Source organism: Coffea eugenioides, chromosome 6, assembly GCF_003713205.1.
Source record: "Coffea eugenioides isolate CCC68of chromosome 6, Ceug_1.0, whole genome shotgun sequence".
Classification (NCBI taxonomy): Eukaryota; Viridiplantae; Streptophyta; class Magnoliopsida; order Gentianales; family Rubiaceae; genus Coffea; species Coffea eugenioides.
The window spans coordinates 1,009,361-1,028,787 of NC_040040.1; the positions used below are offsets into that span (position 1 = coordinate 1,009,361).

A 19,427-nucleotide genomic window follows, 5' to 3' on the forward strand; every position below is an offset into this window, starting at 1 on the left:
AAAGATGAATCAAACTAAAAATTGGACTGTTCGACTATCATTCTTTTTTTTTTTTGGGTCAAAAGTTCGACTTTCATTCTCGTACCCCTTTTATCTAATTTACTACTTAAATATGCCAAACTAGGGCTGCAAACGAGCCGAATCGAGCCGAACCTCGACCTAATCAAGCCGAGTCTCGACATAATTTCATTGAACTCGAACTCGAACTCGTCGTTCCCTCTATCCCACATCGATTGAGAGTGATGTGTGTGTGTACTACTTAAGATCCTCAGTGTGGCCTGAAAGTCAGCATGCATTTTGGGTTGGGTTGTGGGTTTCCCTTAAGTAGTGTGTGCGTGTGTTTATTTCCGGTTGTTGAGGTGGATATGAAAAATTAAGGAGTGGTAAAAGCCGTTGGTGAGCCTTTGGCAATAGTCTTGGTGTTTTCCCTCCCCCGTTTCCTCTAACCCACATCGATTGAGAGTGGTATGTGTGTGTACTACTTAAGGTCCTCACTGTGGCCTGAAAGTCAGCATGCCTTTTGGGTTGGACTGTGGGTTTCCCTTAGGTAGTGTGTGCGTATGTTTATTCCCGGTTGTTGAGGGAGGGGGGGGGGGAACTCGAGCTCGACGAGCTGACAATTTCAAACTCGAGCTGACTTGATTCGAGCTCGAATTCGAAAAAGTAAAAAAATAATTATTTTATTTTTAAAAAAATAAATAAAATAATTTTTTTTTAAGGATACATATGTAATTTTACTATTAAAATTAAAAAAATATAAAATATATATATACTTAAAATAAAAAAAATAAAAAAAAAAAATATATATATATATATATATACTCGAGCTCGCGAGCCGAGCTTAATATTTTGAACTCGAGTTCGATTCGAGCCAGCTCGAACTCGACTCGAGCTCGATATTGATCGAACTTGAGTCGAGCTTGACTCAAGCCGCTTGATTCGTTTGCAGCCCTATGCCAAACTATATATAGCTGGTTATCTTTGTAATCTTTGCCACAGAAATCAAAATGATGCTAACCAGTTTTTTGTCCCATTTTATTAGAATTCAGCCATGAGGGTGCTACTGGTGAAGTGCTTATTGTACGGTGCAACAATTCAGTAGCTGGACTCTCGAGTCTTTGACACCCTTCCATTCAAAGTTTTCGAACGCTTCCCCCAGATTTTGAGAACGAGCGCATAGTTGTTGCTTGGAGTCTCGGCTTGATTTAACATTTGGACGTTCTTTGCCAAATTATACTTTGAATAGTTTGGCATCACAAGAAACGCACTACCTCAGCCCCAAATCTGCAGAACCATGCCCAGTTTATTTCTGCACCCGGCGTGCTTTTAAATTTTTAACTCTAGTCCCATCTGCAACAACCAACAACCGATTGGACGGCATCCGCCGACCGAAAAATCTTCCTTGCTTAACAGATGCAACACTGGCAATGGCCTTTTTGATCGAGTTGCGCTGGGTGCATTACGCTTAAACACACCGCAGACTAACTATGGGGAACCATTCAATTAGTCATTCAAACAACAGGACGTTGAATCTATGCCATAGCTGCTATAATCCTTGCTAAGGGAAAGAAAACATCTCCCTAACCAACAGTGGACGACTGCAGGTTCTTAACATGACAAACCAAAATTGCTCAATCAATAGATGATTGCAGGATCTTAACACAGACGAATTATGCTGAATAGGCAAACCAAGCGCAGACACCTTCTGAATATGGACGTAATGTTGTATCCTGCAATCCTTTTTAAAACTATTCCAATTCCACCACCTTTTGTCATGCCACACGTAAAGTTGGATATGAGAAGGGGTGCCAGCCATAATAGTATGCTGTGGTCTTAAGGTTCTAAGAATAAACTGTACTCTTAACAATAAAGAACAGATAGATCGTCATGTCATCGTAAAGAAACAAAAACAAATTGAAAACTTCTATTCACGATCACAACTTGACAAAGTAAATAATATTAAATTTTGCAGGATGACCAATAACTTCTCTGATCCAAGTGGATAACAACCATAAGTAGATAATCGAAAACCATAATGAAACAGGCAAAAATTACAAACAAGATACACCTACAGGTTGCCAGAAACTGAACTAGAAAAACTTGTCGTATTGATTAGTAAGTGAATCCCTGAGATTGGAATAAAGGCCATAGAGGGAGTACTGACGAAGGTTTTTCACTTCATACCACGAGTTAAATACCGCATCATGCTTATCAGTGCCAGAAAATGCAAGTTGTATGCCCAGGCTGCAATCAACATTGCCCCCTCTGTTCTTACAGCTATTAGTTCTGATTGCACAATCTTGATTATTAAGGCAAACAAAATTAGAGTTGCCTGAACATGAAGTGCAGCCATCTCTCTTCCAGTATAAGTTTTGCAGCCTACCCTTCTTAAATTCCAACGCCTGCATAAAAATAAAAAATAAATAAAAAAGAGTTGTCTAGCAAGATAATGGAGTAATGATTCCTATCTGATCTTCAGAAAACTCAAGATCAACTTACAAGAGTAAAGCTGGTCACGATGTAGGAGCCGTTGGCAACAAAAGCAGGAAGAGATCTTGCAGCATATTTCCTACCAGCAAATGCCACCATATATCCTCCATAAGAATCCTAGAGTGTCCAAAGAGAGAAAGCAGGATATTAGCAAATGACTGTTCCAAGCAACAGCACACTCAGGGTTATCATGACTGCAACAAACAGGACAATCATACTAATCAGCACTTCTCCTTGGTAAATCAGTAAGCTTGAATCTAGTACACCTTAAATCTTTTGAAAGAATGATGTTCATCTTGTACAACACGTTTGAACATTGAAGTGAAAGAAACAAAGACGGAAAACAAGTAATATTGGCAGAATGATGGAGATTTCCAGGATTCCTAAGCATGCAAAAACAAGTAAACACAATGGCAAAGTATTTCAAGGAACTAAAATTGATTACACACACGATGCAGCAAATATCAATCAAGATTCCCCTAATTTGTTAGACGAAAGATACCACAAATTGAGGAATAAATAGTAAACTTTCACAGATCCATCAAATAGCTACTCTGAAATTTCACTCAACTGGGTACTCTCATGATTTTGCCTTATGAAATGATCAAACACTTGTTTTACAACCTTCTTTTTTCCTCTTCTTTTTTTGTGTTTTGGGGGGGGCCGGGGGGGGGGGGGGGGGGGTTCTTGGGTTTTTTTTGCGGTACTTTGTTTGTCATGTAATGAGTTTCTGAAAGTAACTTAGAATACTTTGTAGATGTATTACAGATGTATAAGGTACTTTCTTCCGTGATCTTAGACAAACAGTTATATAAAAGGTACCTCTCTTTGCAACCTTACACAACAGACAAGTACCTTGTACATTCTCTGATATTGCCTTTTTCTTTTCTTTTTTTTTTTTTCCACATACACTTTCCACAGGTAATTAATTTCTCTGGTAACATAAAGCAACATTCCGTATTTCACTGAGAATATTCATCAAACTAACACTCAAAGCTCTAACCAGTCCATCCAGATTTACTAGTCATAATAACAGCATAACAATATATTTACTGAAATGACGGTTAATGCATATGACAGTAAGCTTATTGCACCATACTGCAGGTGAGAAAGAACTAGATATAAGCAGTAGAGTGATGACCTGCACCAAACATTGAGGCTAATCACGTTTCAAACCGGTGAAATCCCAGTATTAATTAAGTTTAATTATCCACCAAAGGTTCCATTCTAAGGTATTATACCCTATAACAAGTTCTCCATCTTAGTCCAAAATATCAAAAGCTAAAGAAAAATGAAAGAAAGAGATTCTACCCTATTTTTATTGCAATTGCCAATTTTCCCTTAGCCCAAATAATCTCTGCACTCAGATGGCAGAAAATGAACATGAACAAGAAATATTCATAATAAACCGTTTGCATACATAAATTCACTTAAACTTGGGTCAAACAACTTCACAGACATTAGGTGCTACATGATAGTATTTATCTAATAGGGAATCTAAATAAGAAAGACTCTAAAAAGGATTATTCAAGAAAAAAAGTGAGTACCGGGAAGAAGTTAGAGGTGTTGATGGATAGGAGGGAGATCTCATCGACTTTAGGGCGAAAGACAGCGACTTGAGAGTTGGAGGATGACAGGGACAAGCGTCGGTCGCAGGGCGAAAGCTGGAGGGAATTGTTGAAGAAGAAATTGTTTCTCGAGGCAAATGCGATGCTGAAAGTGAACCCATCTGATCTCTGAACCTTGGCGTCCGAACAGGGTGAGTATACCGAGTTCGTATCACTGCTCGACTCAGACCACCAAACAAGAAACAACAACTGAAGCAGTAGGAGCAGAGGGCTTAGTCCAAATCTCTGAATCGCCATTCTTAGAGCTGATTCGCAGGATGAACAAGTGATACTAATCCTTGTCGAGTGGGTATGAATCTGTTGACACCGGCGAACTCTGGGTTGGCCTTGGACGGTGGAGGGGGGCCAAAATGAGCTGGAAAGATTGTAAATTACATGTTGTGCCCGTGCCCCTAATTCATGAACATTTTTTTCCCTTTGCTCTTTTTTTTTTTTTTTGAGCAAATACAGCAATTGATCTGAGGATTCAAATCACAATACGTATTATCGTGTATTCCCATTGCAAGTTGTACCTCAATTTGTTTTATTAACTTTCTTTTATTTAATATGGAGAAAATGAATAAATAAATAAATAAAAAGCAAGGGTAAAATTGTAAAACCAAAGCTATTAGAAATGTAACGAATGATAGAAAGTGCTGATAAGAAGAGTTTCGTTATTTTGAAATAAGGAGTGCGACTCCCAAGTTTTACAAAAAACTTTACGGAAGGTTAATATAATTCACCCCATTAGACTATTAGTTATAGGATGCAAATTTCTTTTTTTTTTTTTCCATTTGATGTGGTTTCCAATGTAATTCTCAGAGTTGGTAAAGTCAATTGAAGAGCATTCATGGGTAAATTGATAAATTTTGGCTATTCATTTAGCATACGAGTTTTTTGTTTTTCAAACTAACCAATCAAAATCAATCTCTCATCTAACAACTTTCTCTTTATTTGAATTATTTTCGTTTCAATAACCTAAAAGCACTTAATTTGGTAGATATATATTGAGCAATTCAATATAGATATTTATAATAAATTTATTCAATGATAAATAATTTATATTCATTGAACTTATTTGTTTAGTTATTTATCATACAAAAATTTCTTCAATACGTTAAACATATTAAAACTTGACATGGCTGTTATTTCAAATTAAATAATTTTTTTATAGACATAAACATACCAGGTGCAACTAAATTAATATCATGTCTATCCATTAAAACATTTGGGTTTGTCTAACGGGTGCTTATTCGACACTTGTTAAAATATGTTTAGAGATGTAAGATTAATTAAGGAAAGTAAATAAATACAATAAATGATAGATAAGATTAAATAGAGAAAGCATATAAATACAAGGGAAAGTAATTATATTTATTATGTTATGTAAATGGTAGGTTAAGTGAATTTTAGGTGTGTTCGAGTGCCTACCATTAGAAAAATCCAAAATTTAAAAGAAATTTATGTTTTAATTAAAATAAAATCCATCAATATTTGTACAGGTAAAAAAAATGATTTTTATGTTTTAATTTTAAATAAAAATAACTCATAACAGTTACATTAATATTAATACATTACAATTCAATTACATTATAATATATCCAACACTTTATGATTAGTCTTTCTTACATTAATAGTAAATGTGTCAAAAAAGATGATTTGGGCAAATTTGGGCAAGTCATAATTTGGTAATTAGCATAATTAGGTCAATCCTTTTGTACCCATTTTAATAAATGGGTATAAATGGATAGCCATTTAATAAATTGGTATTAGTATATCCAATTATTCATTTACGAGTCACTTAAAATTCTACTTATTTTTTCTATTTTTTAACATGTTGTTTGACAAAAAAGTAATGATATTTTATTGTTATTAGATTAGTAAGAAATTAAACTTTTTGCTTAACACTCACTAAAAGTTGAGTTTAAATGTATAATTATTTTTACATGAATATAAATGAGTGAGCCGATTCAATTAACTACCCACAAATTAAATGAATTTAATTAAGTACCCATTTAAAATGAATGGGTGGGTTTGAACTATATATAAGATTTACTCAACAATTTAACCATTAATCAATTAGAACCCACATTTTTTAATCCAAAAAGCCGATTAAAAAAAAAGATGAAATACTGAAAATGTGGGGGCGTTGGGTCTATCTCCCGCTTAAAATTGCCCCGTCCTATTTCATCATCCCAAAGAAGAAGAAAAAAAAATCAATCACAATTTCTAGCTGCGACCTTCCTATGGGGACTTCAAATCCGAGTATTTCAACCCCACCGACGTTCTCCTCCTCCTTCTCCGCCGCTGCCCGTTCCTCCATCGTCAAACAGAAACAGGCCCGTATTTCACTTGCAACTCTACCAATCTCCTTTCTTCTTCTTCTTCTTCTTCTTTTTTTTTTACTAATTAATGGTTTTAAATCAGGTTTTTTTGCACGAATGGTGGCTCGAGAAAGCTCATCCAAGTTCGGCTGGCAGACGACTAAGCGTTGGAGGCTGCACCGAGTACTCATTTTATTTTTTTTCTTTCCACTTGTATAAGAATATATTGTATTCCTTTTTTTTCCCTGACAATTTCGATGATTAAGTGAATCGAAGTGAAATTTAGTAAATTTTAAATTTTTTACTTTTTAAAGTTAACTGTTTCTAACTTGAAGATTTTAGTGGCGATTTATGTGCTGAAATATTTATTCATATTCTCAATAGGTATTATTTAATTCCTTTTGTCGCAAATAAAATGGTTCTGTGATTCAAAATTACTTTTCTTTTTCTGTTTCATTTTTTGCTGATCTCTGAGAAAATTAGTGGTTTATCTAAATTGACTTATTTGTTTAGAAATTGTACTTTTGTTTGTTGGTAAGTTTATCTCCAGGGGGCAGAATTATAGTTTGATTGAAATTTAGGAGACTTTTAATTTTTCGATTGCTGAAAAGGAAAAATATGTGATCATACTTACTACTGATGTTTGCAAAGGCAGCACTGTTAAGTTTTGGTTGTTGAATTTCGTTACCACAGGAGACTAGGAACAAGAATTTTTCACTCATCAGCTGTTCTGAAAAGGTATGATACTGTGACTCTTGGGACGGCAGACGGCATTCTAGTCAAAATTTGTGGTGCTATCAATAAGTCTCGAACACATGAAAATGGATTCCCGCTAGAGGTATTACGTTTTTGGTTTTCTTAGTTAATCTCTTCAAGCAACACAGTGTGTGTGGTTTTTTTTTCTTCTGGTGTTTGACGATAGAATTGACAAAAAAATAAAAATAAAAATAAAATAAAAGAAGCAACTCAATGCTTGTGCTAGCTGATGACAGACTTTGCTTTAAGCTGCTGCTTGCAATATCAATTTAACACCTGCTTCTGCAGTTCAGAATTTTTAAGTAATATGCCCCCTTCTAATTCATGTTATGTTTTTACAAGTAGTCTTTGGAAAGTTAAAAGTTACAGAATACACATACACACAAATGCATGCTATATCTTTACTTTTTCCCATTTAAAAGTTTATACTTTAGGCGCATAGTAACATATTTACCATATTTAAATTGTTTATACGGTTTCTATTGAACAGGTTTGCTTTCGTTTCCTTTATGGATTTCCGTTTGACTGGGAAGAGTTTGCTAACCAGTCCTTTGCTGAAGAATCAACTAACAGAGCTATTCTTCAAGGATTGTCTAATTTGGATGGACATGAAGCATCTTCTGTCGACGGTTTAAACAGGTTTTCACCAAAGTCCTTTGATGACCTCCCTGTGGCTCTTTTACGTGATTTCTCAGATTCGTCTGTTGAATATTCTGCTACCTGTGAACTCTGGAAAAGTACGTTCAAAGATATATTGCAAAAGTATGGAGACAGTGTAAAAGATCATGCAATGACGGAAATTTCTTCTGAGGAAGAAACTCCAAGGAAGCAGAAGAACAGCAAAGGTGAGCATGATATCTCTATCAGAAAAGACAGAATAACAAAAGATCAGGTGATGGCAGAAAGTTCTTCCGTAGAAATCCCGAATGAACATGAGAAGAGTATGGTTAAGCAGAATAACAAACGAGAGCATGATATGCCTAAACGAAGAAGTAGACGAATAAAGCTACAGAATTTTACTCTTGACAAAAGCACATCATCTGCTTCAAATGTTGAAAGAAAGGGTCCTCGTACCAGGAGCAGTACTCAAAACTCAACCAGTAAGCATGAAGAGAGTGTTTCAGTAACAAATGCTGGAAATACTGTTTTCAATGGGACTGAGATAACCAGAAAGTTGAAGTTAAGAAATCGGTTTGTAGAAGTGCATGTAAAGCGTATTCAATAGGTTCCAAGCTGGTGCAAAATGCTTCAACTCAGCTGTAGGTATGCATATTGTGGGGGCAGACATTAGCAGAAACACTGGTAAGATCTGCAGTTGACATATGTAGGAGCAGAAGAGAATGAAATTAGTAAGTGCTATGAGCAGGTTGCTATTAGAGATGCGAAATGGGCAGTAAAATTGGTCGGCTATATGTTCATAAAATCATATAACTCTAAAATTATTTGGTTACCCTGTTTAGTTGAAGCTAAATGTGAGACATCTCGCTGAACATTTGCAGCCACCTTGTTTCTTAATTCCTAGTGATGTTCCAATGCATTCTGCAACTGCTTAAGAATTGGGTTAATGTTTGTCTGATTGACTACGTTTGGACTAAGATTATTTTGTGGTACCTAATGATAGAACACGAAAGACAGTAACATGCTTGCTCATCCAGCGCCAGTGACAGCAAATGATAATGCTCTTATCAAGTCCTTTATTCATATGCATTGTGGTTGTTTGAATGTTTAGACAATTGGTGGATGTATTCAAATGCAGCTACTATGGATTTTCTCTTCTTATTGGGTAATCCTCTTTCTCCATTCGTCCTGTAAGATATGGTCTTACTATTTGGATATTTGTAGCTTTACTTTCCTGGGGGCTTGCAATTCTAAGACGCTACAAATGTAAGTTCTTCCAGGAGGCGTTATATTTTAATTACGAAGATATTAGGAATCAAATGTCTTCAATTATTACGAAGATGTGGAAGAGTGTAACGAGAGAGAGAGAGAGAGAGAGACTCCAGGGAGTAAGCTTCCCACCTTAAACAATTTGCTGATTATTTTATTGGCCGGAACCTTGACAAGTTAATAGTATCTGACTACAAACTTTGCAGATGTCATCCGAAACATCCGAGTAAAAAAGTTTGACAAGGAGTTCCATTTGATAGGAGCATCATCCAACTACTGCTGACCAGCCACCACTGGACCATGACGACCAAACTTGCATCATTTTGCCTTTTTCTTTTAATTACTAGGAGGTATAAACCGTGCTACGCACGGTGGGAAAAATAGATGGAGATGCCCAGTCCAGTAAAATGATTTGTACTTAATCCAAAATAGATCCATTAATGGTACAGATAAACCAAAATTAGAGCAAACTTTAATACAACGAGGGCACCCCTAAGCCAGCGGAGGTTAACTATTGAGGATGGCTGCATCCTTGATCAATAAAAGCTCAAGCCTCCTAAGTATGTAATCATGTAAAAAATAGTAAGTACTATTCTCAACAAAATATCAGAATATTAGAGAATTTTGTCCAAATTGCCATCGACGTTTGCTATCTCAAGGCTAGATTGCATTATGATTTAGTTATAAGATCCATCAATTTTCCAATGATGCAACTACTTAAACTTGTAAACATCATCCAGAGTTAGATTTTGTTATCTTTTCATGCTCTCAAAATAGTGAAAACATTTATATTAATATAATTTTTGAACTATAAGTGCAGAAAGTAGACCCTATCCCAAATCTTCGTGATTCATATGAGATAAAATATACGAGAGCAGGAAAAATACGAGAACTCAAATATACCGAGAGCAGGAAAATCATGAAGGGACGGGTACAAATTTTATCTAACAATATAAAAATCAGTAATCACCATGCTGTGGTGCACTTTCTTAGTTTACATAATCCGACTAAAGATAAATTCTGAAGCTAAAACAACAGGAGTAAAATTTTATATGCCTTTCCTCTTAACGAAAATAACAGCAAAAGAAATTCTAAAATGGGGAATAAATCAACGAGTCCTTGTTTCATGGAGTCTTCTACATTGCATACTTGGGAACTTCCTGTGAACAAAGAATGCACAAATACCGATCCGCTTTGGAATGAGTACCAATTTTGTCAACTATTTACACACAAGGAGTATGCTCTCACACCCTCCAAAATCACAAAGGTAAAGTGCCATTGGTATAGATACAAGGCAAAAAATGGAATTACAATATACAATAGCATAACAACCAAAACGGCTTTTGCAGGGGCTAGCTACTGTCTTTGTGATCATTTGTGAAGGAATGAGGCAGGGCAAACCTCTTCGCCATCAATGCCATATACTTTCCCAGGTGCTCCACCAGTGTGAGCTTTGTTTCAGTGGGTTCTCTTGTGTGGTCTCCTAAGAAAACTCCTGCTCCATAAGGGGAACCTCCTCTCAGGCCGTCTATCTTAAAACATTCCTGCTCCAAATGTGTATCCTATTGGAGCATAGACCATACCATGGTGGACTCACTGGGTAATTGCTATCCACCTATAAAATAGAAAGTAGTAAATAACTAACATTTATTATAAAACGCAACATTGGACTCATTCATTAAGGACAACAAGAATAATACCCACCATTTTCTTTAGGGGGTTAAGGAGGTAAAGAGATAGAGTAAACAACCTCGAATTAAAGAGAGACAAATGCAAGAATATATAGCTAATCAACAGGTAGAAGCTTGTCATTTAGAAAAAAACTTCTTTACCCTTTTCACACCACTTCTTTAGCCTTCATAAAGCAATGACTAAATCCAACAAGTTCGTTCTCATGAAACCTACTCCAAGTCTGACTCCCAGCAAAACAAAAGGCCAAACATTAATATTCAAAAAATCATCCAAATAGACTTTACTTAGACTTGTGCATAAACCTTAAAATTGAGATGGGCATTTTAAGAATTTAGGAGGATATGCCTCAGATCTGTATTCTGCATCTTGTTGTAATTATTCCAGTAGGGTAATGTTAGAGCAGCATCACTTATAGCTTCTCTCATCTGAATATATGGAAAGGGAAAAAATATCAATTATATATTTTTTAATAACTAATGGACGACTTACAATAGAGGATAAAGTGGCACATTAGGCAGATGGATAGTTCAAAAGAAGAGAACGAATATAAGACATGCAGGCAAAAAGAACCAGTCAAGAATATATGGAGCAAGTACTCTTTTTCTCCTTGGATTTTTTCTAGATGGAGAACAATTCTTACTCTGTTACATCTCGACATAAATTGAGTGTCTTCTCTCTCATATTCCAATTTTCATTTTGTCATACCACCCTTTGCTTGAATCTACTCTGGCAAAGGCAATGCAAGATGAGGGAAATCAAGTTGTTGTTGAGAAGATGAGTAGCTATAAATTTGGCAACCACATCAAGAACTTTATCTTGAAAACACCAAGAACAAACGCTTATAAACAAACACAATGGAAAACAAAACAAAATAAAAAAGAAAGAACACAATATAAGCAAATAGCAGAAATTTTGTTTCAACAAGGGGTCTAAAAGACTTTTTAGTAACTACTTTGGGTTTAAATAAAACTATTATTGTTTACATCTATATAAACTCATCCAAAATGGATTTGCTATTTCCACTTAAAACTACAAAGTGATTGTGTTACATTGTCCGGTACTCTCAAAAATTTCTAGCCAAAAAAAAAAAAAAACCTCTCCTCCTCTTTTCACCCAAAATGCTAATGGTCATTTTCTGCCAAAATCAACAACCAAAATGCAAACATATTTTTTCATTGATATCAGATCAAATGCTAATGTAAACCAGTGCATGACATCTGTTCAAGATATACCTAATGCTCGACTTGTCCTAAACCAAGTCAACAAAGTAAAGAAACCTCCAAGTCAACAAAGAAAAGGAACCTGTCAAAGATGCTTGCATCTGCAATAGTGTTGACAACCATGTCTAGATGACCAATTAGTCCATTTAAAAACAGAAAAAGGAAAATTATATCAGGGAACCAATGACAGTTCTCCCTCTCTCTCTCTCTATATATATATATTTGGGATAAGCTCAACAATTGAATAAATAAGACAACTTCCTCACGCCATCCAAAGCTAGTAGTTGCCAAAAAAGCTATTAGCACTACTGGTGTAGTGTGTGTCTATGTATATTTGTGCAAACGTGAGGGAAAACATGCAGTAACAAAAGAAGGGTATATTAATCAAAGAGAGGGTAGAGTATGGTTACGATTCTTTGATTGCAGTATAAAAGGTTACCACGAGCCCTAACTATTCTAGCCTCGGTCAAATAATAGAGGTTTGACAAGTGGGATGATTGACAAGCACCATGTAGCTAAAAATCACCCCCTTCCACTCCTAAGAAGCCAAAAGGTGGATCACGGGATTAATACATTCTTGACACTACGAGCTTTGTACTTGCTCGGGTAGAATTTAGTGAGAATCCTTAAATTGAAGCTGATAGTTTTCCACTACTAAAGTCATCTCCCAGTAATATTCCCTACATTTCCCTTTTGTTTTTAGTTTCCAACAATACAATTTCCTTTGCACTGCAAAGAAGAGTAGAAAGCCATAATGCATTAGCAAAGGCAAAAAACGAAAAAAAAAAAACAAATTCCAAATGCAGCAGGACCAGTGACATACCTCTTCACACCCTAAATCCATCATTACTCTAATGGATCGAGTAACAAGATCTGTAGCTGCAATATGAAAGTATCTTTAGTTTTGCAGGCAAATAAAAGGTACCGTTTCAAGTGATATTGAAGTAGCAGAATGAAAACACTGATTCACATGTGCAAGCAATCATATCACTAAGCAACTTTTAAGCATAAAATAGCGACGTGCTACACTATTTCTATCGTTGACTAAAAATGGTCGGGAGTAGAGAGTTGAGATATGCTTGTGACAGCTAAATGAAAGGTAAGGTGCGACTAAATCAAGTTCAGTTCATCCCAGATTTAGGGACCTGCAAAGGGGGTTTGGCGGGAAGGGAATGGTAAGCAGAGCATGTACATTCTAAAACTTCGGTCTCTAAAAAAAAAAGAGATAAGGCAATTAGATGTGCTAGCCTAACTACAAAGGGTAATCAATACATATTCTGGGGGAACCAAAGGGTAACCAAAGGGAATCAATACATTCCTTTGCACTACAAAGGGTAACCAAAAAGTAATACATAATCCCACACTTCTCTCATGAAGCAGATCCCTAACTGTAGTGGTTAGTATAAACAGCAACATAACAACTCTAGCCCAAAACACAAAGAGGAAAAGAGCAACAAAGTACAATAGAGTTTAAATTTTTTAAGGCACACACCATAGTTTTTTTCAGAACACAAGCTACACACCAAAGGGTGGGTCCCAAAATAGCACAAATCCAGCTTCCTTGGAATTTTTATTTCATGCATGGCAGTTACAGGCAACTACAAGAAAAAAAATCTGAATTTAGTGGTTGCTTCAATTATGAATGTTCTGAAAAGAGCAGGCATAACCATTTATCCACTAAGGAAATTAAAATGTCACAAGCTAAGAAAATAACAAATTGAGTAGAATAACAATACCCCTTCTTTTTCATTGTCCATGCGTATCTTCTCTAGAGCAACTTCTTCTCCAGCTTTCCTTTCTTTGGCCATATATGCTTGGCTGGAAATTTGAGAGGAAAAAGAAAAATTATGGACTAAAAAGAAAAAAATATAAAATTAAAAGAAAAGAAAGAGGGAAGCTAAGCATTCCAGAATGATCTGATAACAAAAATACAAACAATAATCAAAATTCATGTAACCATCTAAAAGGCAAAAGAGAACTCAAATCGAAGAGAACAGAACTCAAATCGAAGAGGGGAAGATGATGAGATGGATAGAAACATACCAAAATTTTTTGATACAACGAGATGGGGACAAGCGAAAGCAGAAGCAGGAGAATTACAGAGGTAGGAATGGGAGAGAAAATAGATGAAGTTTGAGGAAGAGAAGCGCTGAAAGCAGTGAATCAGAGGAATGTTGAACTGGAAATATTATTGCTCAGATAATTACAATAAGGATATTGCTATTTAGGAGACAAAAAAGAAACACACTTGACGTACCAGTATATGGCCATCTGCCACAATATGAAATCAAACAGGCTAGCAAATCACAAATATAGGACTTCTTGCTAGCAAAGTTTCAAATGACAGAAGAATTTTTTTTGTTGCAATAAGTAGGCTACTTTGCAGTTATACATAAATAGATAAATTTTTTTGAATTACGTTTAATAAGGCTAAAAAAACACTACACTAAGACCTTCCCACAAAGGGGACAAGCACTATGCACGGCATCAGTTTGAAAAAGCACAAGTCAGGGTTCTTTCTTGATGAATAAAATCTTCAAGTCCGATTAAAGATAGAGATAACTGGATGTATTTTTCCCCATTTCAAATCAGAGCTTATAGTGAAGCTAGAATTCAAAGATAAGGCAGTATCCCCATTTCATTATCATTTGTGAACATTGTTGTACCTAATAAGAGCATATACTACCAAAGTTTTAGGACTCACTAAAATTTAGTACATAATCCCATATTCATCTCAAGAATCACTTCTCAAACCAGCAAAGAGGAAAGCATTGAAAGAGCAAGAAGATGGTTCACATCATTGACGAACATAAGCTACATAGCAGACCTTTCCAGTTGAAACCAGCTAAACTCACGACAGATCTAAAACACAAAAAATGGCTTAAAAGAGGAAAGAATGCAGGCTAGCTTCGTAAAACAGATGACGGATGCGATTGTAAAAAAAAAAAAAGAAAAAACTTACAACGAAGGAAAACAGCAACGGCCGGGACAGGATTCAGACCACTCAAACCCAGAGAGCGAGAGAGCAGAGAGTCGATGCTCCTTGCACTGTAAACAGCATGTACCCAAGACGACCACATATTTTCGATCATCGGGAACCTAAAAAAAAACCTTCTGCCTAAGCGGCAGAGCAACATTGCCAGTGGAAAAGAAAGAGAAGTTAGTGGGAAGAAAGCAAAAGCAACAGAACCAGAAAAATAGGGAAACAGGGGCACATGGGAAGCATGTGAAACCTACATCAGATACCCCAACAGTATTCTATACCAAGGTTCAGAACCTCTGCCTAAGCAGCAGAGCAATATTGCCGCAGCAGACAAGAGGGAGTTTTCTGGGAAAAAAAAAACTAACGAAGAATGAGGGATCTGTAATAGCCATGAGAAAATCATAAAACACAAAACAAAATTTAAACCTAATCAAAGATTCCAAGCTAGTTCCTTTACATGTCTTATCATTTTCTTTAAAGCTTCTACAATCATTTTCCCATTTCGCAAATAGAACACGAAAATAAAGATCAATCTGCAAATGCCTTATATAGTGCATTTCCTAAAATATTAAAAAAATTTAAAAGGACAATTTTTTTCAAGTGAATCACGCTGATATACCTTGACGGAGATTTTTCGATCGCTCTGGGGTTGCTTGAATTTCTTGACCCTTTTCTTCACTGTCTTCTTCGAAAGCAAAGGCACCGCCATCGCTGCTGATTCTTCTTACGTTTTCCCTCCTTAACCTGCACATTTCACAGACAAATCACAATCAGCTATCCATCTGCAAGCATCTATAAAGAATAGCGCAGCACGGGGAAGAAGAAGAAGAAAGCTGCGGCGGCTGAAGGTTTGAGAGCTTACTGTGGGTTAGGGTTCTGCGGAGCCACCCAGGTTTGGAATGGAAAAGGTTGTTTGAGACCACATTTAAGAGAAAATGAGAAATTCTGTGGCCTTCACAAGCCAACAAGAAAAGCAAAATCAAAGGAAGAAGGAAAATCACCGACAAAAGTTAAGAGAAATAAAATAAGCAAACTTAGAGCAAGGAAGCCGCAAACTTAGAAGAAAATAAGCAAAGAACAAAGAGTCTTAAGGGTATTGAAGATTTGGGCATTATAATTTTGGAGAGGAGAAGCGGCGCTGCAGCGGAGAGGTTTTTGTATTTTGTGTAGCTAACCCTAGGGAGATAAGGAGATAAAACGGAAGTGGAGGCTTTTGTGGAGAAATGATGAAAAATGTTGCGGTCCGTTGCTTTGCGAGCCTCTAAATAAATTAGGGAAACCCGAATTTGTGGCAAAAGAAGAGAAAGAGGAAAGAGGAAAAAGAATGACAGAAGAAAGACAGAGAGAGCAACTGCAGAGAGAAAAGGCAGCGGGAAGAGAGAATGCAGCAGAAGCACATGGGATACTGGCAGCGAGGCCAGGTGGGAAGCTAACGCGCAAGGCGCGAAGGACTGAATGTTTCCAATCCACATGCCGGGCACGTGAGAGGACGACGAAAGTTTTGGCTGAATGCTGGTGGGACGTTATCTACTTATGTTGAAAAAAAAAAAGTTTTAGACGTCTTCAAAATGAAGTAAATGAATCAATAAGACGGAAACCAAACAAACATGTTTCAGAATATAATACGCGGTTAAGATGCCATTGTTGCATCCGATCAAACGAGTGAGAAAATGTCATTTTTAACTCTAGCGCATAATACGATCAGAGCTTATTAACAACTCAACATTCGAATACAATTTTCTGTCACAGTTCACCATGATGACGTTGTCTCATCTCGAGATTTCTTATTTAATCGAACCAATTGAATGGGGGAAAGTCAACAGTTGACCTTCCAGCTAACTTTTTTTATTTTTCGTTAGGCAGTAATGATGGCATTAATACCATCCATATATGTATTGTCTACATGATGAGAAATGAGGTAGGGAGAACTGTGCGGGCTGAATACTGAAACTATTAACCCCTGCTGAGGTGAACTAATCTCCAAACATTTCATCCTTATAATCAAAATGCTAACCAATGCCGTCTGTGTGTAATTAATTAGTGCACGCGACGTGCCGAGAGAGATGAAAGGGAGAGTTGAATATAGTGCTAGTAGTATAATAAAAATTATGGGCGAAGAATTTCGTGTCAAGAAAGACGTTGCTCACATGAAATTAACGTATAAGAAAAGGATGCATGGAGGGCCGTTGACAATCTTAAATTATAACCTGCAGGCAGAAAGCAACTCTTGAGCAGTGAATCTAAAAATTATATAAGCATTCTAAATATATTCACAGGAAAAACTACATTAAACTTCTCTTTCTAATTAATTGCTGAAGCCAGATGATCATATAGAGACATGCACGGATTCTTTAATCAAAACTCTACCAATATTTCTCCTCATCAATCTAATGTAATCGTTGACTTTCCAGTTATTAGGATTTTTTTTTTTTGGGTAGCCATTTCTTTTGACCATGCCCATGGCTAGCCAAAAAGCTACCCCAATCTTCTCCCGTTTCAGTAGTCCTGCATCCCTGGCAAGATCATGAACGCCACAGAAACAAGCCCAGGAGGCTTTATGGGCTCTGGGAACATCGGTGGATTAGGGTACGGTATCGGTGTATCAGTCGGAATCCTCATCCTAATTACCACCATTACTCTCGCTTCATACTATTGCACCAGAAGGTCAGCGACAGTGGTTGCACCGCTTCAGAGAAACCCTCAACAGGACCCGGCTGATCCACAACACCTAGTCGTAGAAGTCGGGCTTGACGAGGCAACGCTTTTGAGTTATCCAGAGATGTTATACTCAGAAGCTAAGGTCAAGAACAACGACTCCACGGGCAGTTGCTGTTCCATTTGCTTGGCGGATTACAAGAACACCGATATGCTGAGGCTGCTGCCGGATTGCGGGCACCTATTTCATCTCAAGTGTGTGGATCCGTGGCTGCGGCAGCATCCCACTTGCCCGGTGTGTAGAACTTCTCCGTTGCCGACGCCGCTCTCAACTCCTCTGGCGGAGGTGGCTCCCCTCGCAACCAGGCCCATTGGATAAATCTTAAAGCCTCATCCTTCAGGTTCTTCTAGGATCTTCTAGCTCCGTAGCCTGTAGATTAAATAGACTTTTTCATTTCGTTTTAGTTGTAGTGATACCTTTTGCCATCACCGAGTTCACTAGTTACTACTCCAATTCTTTGTATGATGTATTTTGCTGCATCTGTACTCTTCTCAATATCGACCAAATTTTATTCAGAAATTAGTTAGTTATTTATCTGAATTTCCCCAGGCGAAAAGCAGGACGAGAGATAGCATATTAAGCATTTGGGTAGGTTGTCCTAACTCTAATAATATTAAAGTGTGAAGGTCCAAGCTCGCAATCTATACCGGTTTGGTTTTGGCTAACTTGCTTGTGATGGTGAACGTTCACATCAACAGAGGCGACGACCCCTGTTATGTAACTAACAAGGATGATAACGAGATTCAAAGAAAGATGCAGAAAAATGATCGTCTCTCTTAGTTTTTGTTATTTACATATTTATAATTTATTTTATCATATAGTCCAATGAATATGAAAATTGTATGATTAAAATGATGGTGGAAGCATGATACGATTGAAAAATATTATTTGCACTTCATTTTTTTTTTGTTTCTTGCAGTCTTACTATTTATTTTATCATACAGTCTAATAAATAAAAACTATATAATTAAAATGATAGTAGAATGTAATTAATAAAAATGAGAATGCAAACAACGTTTCCTATGTAAATTTGTATTTGTAATGCTCAAGAAGTGAAAAGGGCTAAGCTGCAATTTTGCACTAGTGAAGATTTCGTCTTGTGCTGCCCAGGAATGTATTTCAGCCTCAACGGGGGCGGTGGGCTTTTTTTTTTCGGTTGTTTTGGGCCGCCGGGCGGTTAAAACATGCCTTGGAAGTTATAAATCGTTTGCATACAGCCCTTATATCAACAATGAAATTCTAATGATTTTTTATAAGAAAGTGATTTATTTTTATTAATTGAACCAACAGAAATTGGCAGATAAAGTATCTATCTATATCTATATGTATTGAGGAAGGGGTTTTTATCAGAGACCCTCTCAATGGCTTCTAAACTTCTCATTCTTTTTTTTAGATTTTTGTATTTATTTTAATACATAAAAAGAGTGGATTATAATCAACCCTATCACCAATCAAATTTAAAATTTAGTAGTGGGTTATAACCAACCCTATCACCAATCAAATTTAAAATTTAAAACATTCTTACTATCTACTTCATAAACCGTTTATACTTTGTTATTTTTTTCTGGATTTTTGTATTTATTTTAATACATATAAAGTAGTGGATTATAATCAACCCTATCACCAATCAAATTTAAAATTTAAAACATTCCCACTATCTATTTCATAAACCGTTTATGCTTTGTTATTTATACTTTAAATCCTTTTTACTCCTTAATTAAAAACAAATGCTCATTCGTATGCTATTTTAAT

At 36.3% G+C, this 19,427-nt stretch overlaps 3 protein-coding genes and 1 long non-coding RNA gene across 4 annotated transcripts; 2 read left to right on the forward strand and 2 right to left on the reverse strand.

Annotated features, from left to right (window-relative positions):
• Positions 1–1,896: 1,896 nt before the first annotated feature.
• On the reverse strand, positions 1,897–4,541 carry LOC113774581. The gene is made up of 3 exons (XM_027319141.1): positions 4,038–4,541; positions 2,500–2,607; positions 1,897–2,402 (listed from the first exon to the last, which is right to left on the reverse strand). Exons 1-3 carry the CDS (start codon positions 4,353–4,355, stop codon positions 2,091–2,093), a joined length of 738 nt encoding a protein of 245 aa, XP_027174942.1. The 5' UTR covers positions 4,356–4,541; the 3' UTR covers positions 1,897–2,090.
• Positions 4,542–6,305: 1,764 nt separating this feature from the next.
• Positions 6,306–8,753, forward strand: LOC113775541. Its single transcript, XM_027320471.1, has 4 exons — positions 6,306–6,436; positions 6,525–6,604; positions 7,115–7,259; positions 7,668–8,753. The coding sequence occupies exons 1-4, from the start codon at positions 6,344–6,346 to the stop codon at positions 8,400–8,402; spliced, it is 1,053 nt and encodes a 350-aa protein (XP_027176272.1). The 5' UTR covers positions 6,306–6,343; the 3' UTR covers positions 8,403–8,753.
• A 1,415-nt stretch (positions 8,754–10,168) lies between these two features.
• Positions 10,169–10,675, reverse strand: LOC113776406. Its single transcript, XR_003469006.1, has 2 exons — positions 10,466–10,675; positions 10,169–10,315 (listed from the first exon to the last, which is right to left on the reverse strand). It is a non-coding gene; the product is annotated as an uncharacterized LOC113776406 (long non-coding RNA).
• Positions 10,676–17,483: 6,808 nt separating this feature from the next.
• On the forward strand, positions 17,484–17,993 carry LOC113773157 (RING-H2 finger protein ATL70-like). Its single transcript, XM_027317720.1, has one exon. It carries the CDS (start codon positions 17,484–17,486, stop codon positions 17,991–17,993), a length of 510 nt encoding a protein of 169 aa, XP_027173521.1.
• The last annotated feature ends 1,434 nt before the right edge of the window (positions 17,994–19,427 follow it).

What these genes read in the sequence shown, in the direction of transcription:
- LOC113773157 (XM_027317720.1), top strand. Translation starts at nt 17,484, where the DNA reads ATGAACGCCACAGAAACAAGCCCAGGAGGCTTTATGGGCTCTGGGAAC.
- LOC113774581 (XM_027319141.1), bottom strand. Translation starts at nt 4,355, where the DNA reads ATGGCGATTCAGAGATTTGGACTAAGCCCTCTGCTCCTACTGCTTCAG. An exon ending in ACACCTCTAACTTCTTCCCG is followed by an intron (nt 2,608 to 4,037) that starts GTACTCACTTTT and finishes TGGACACTCTAG; the next exon opens with GATTCTTATGGAGGATATAT. An exon ending in TCGTGACCAGCTTTACTCTT is followed by an intron (nt 2,403 to 2,499) that starts GTAAGTTGATCT and finishes ATTTTTATGCAG; the next exon opens with GCGTTGGAATTTAAGAAGGG.
- LOC113775541 (XM_027320471.1), top strand. Translation starts at nt 6,344, where the DNA reads ATGGGGACTTCAAATCCGAGTATTTCAACCCCACCGACGTTCTCCTCC. An exon ending in CCATCGTCAAACAGAAACAG is followed by an intron (nt 6,437 to 6,524) that starts GCCCGTATTTCA and finishes GTTTTAAATCAG; the next exon opens with GTTTTTTTGCACGAATGGTG. An exon ending in AAAATGGATTCCCGCTAGAG is followed by an intron (nt 7,260 to 7,667) that starts GTATTACGTTTT and finishes TCTATTGAACAG; the next exon opens with GTTTGCTTTCGTTTCCTTTA.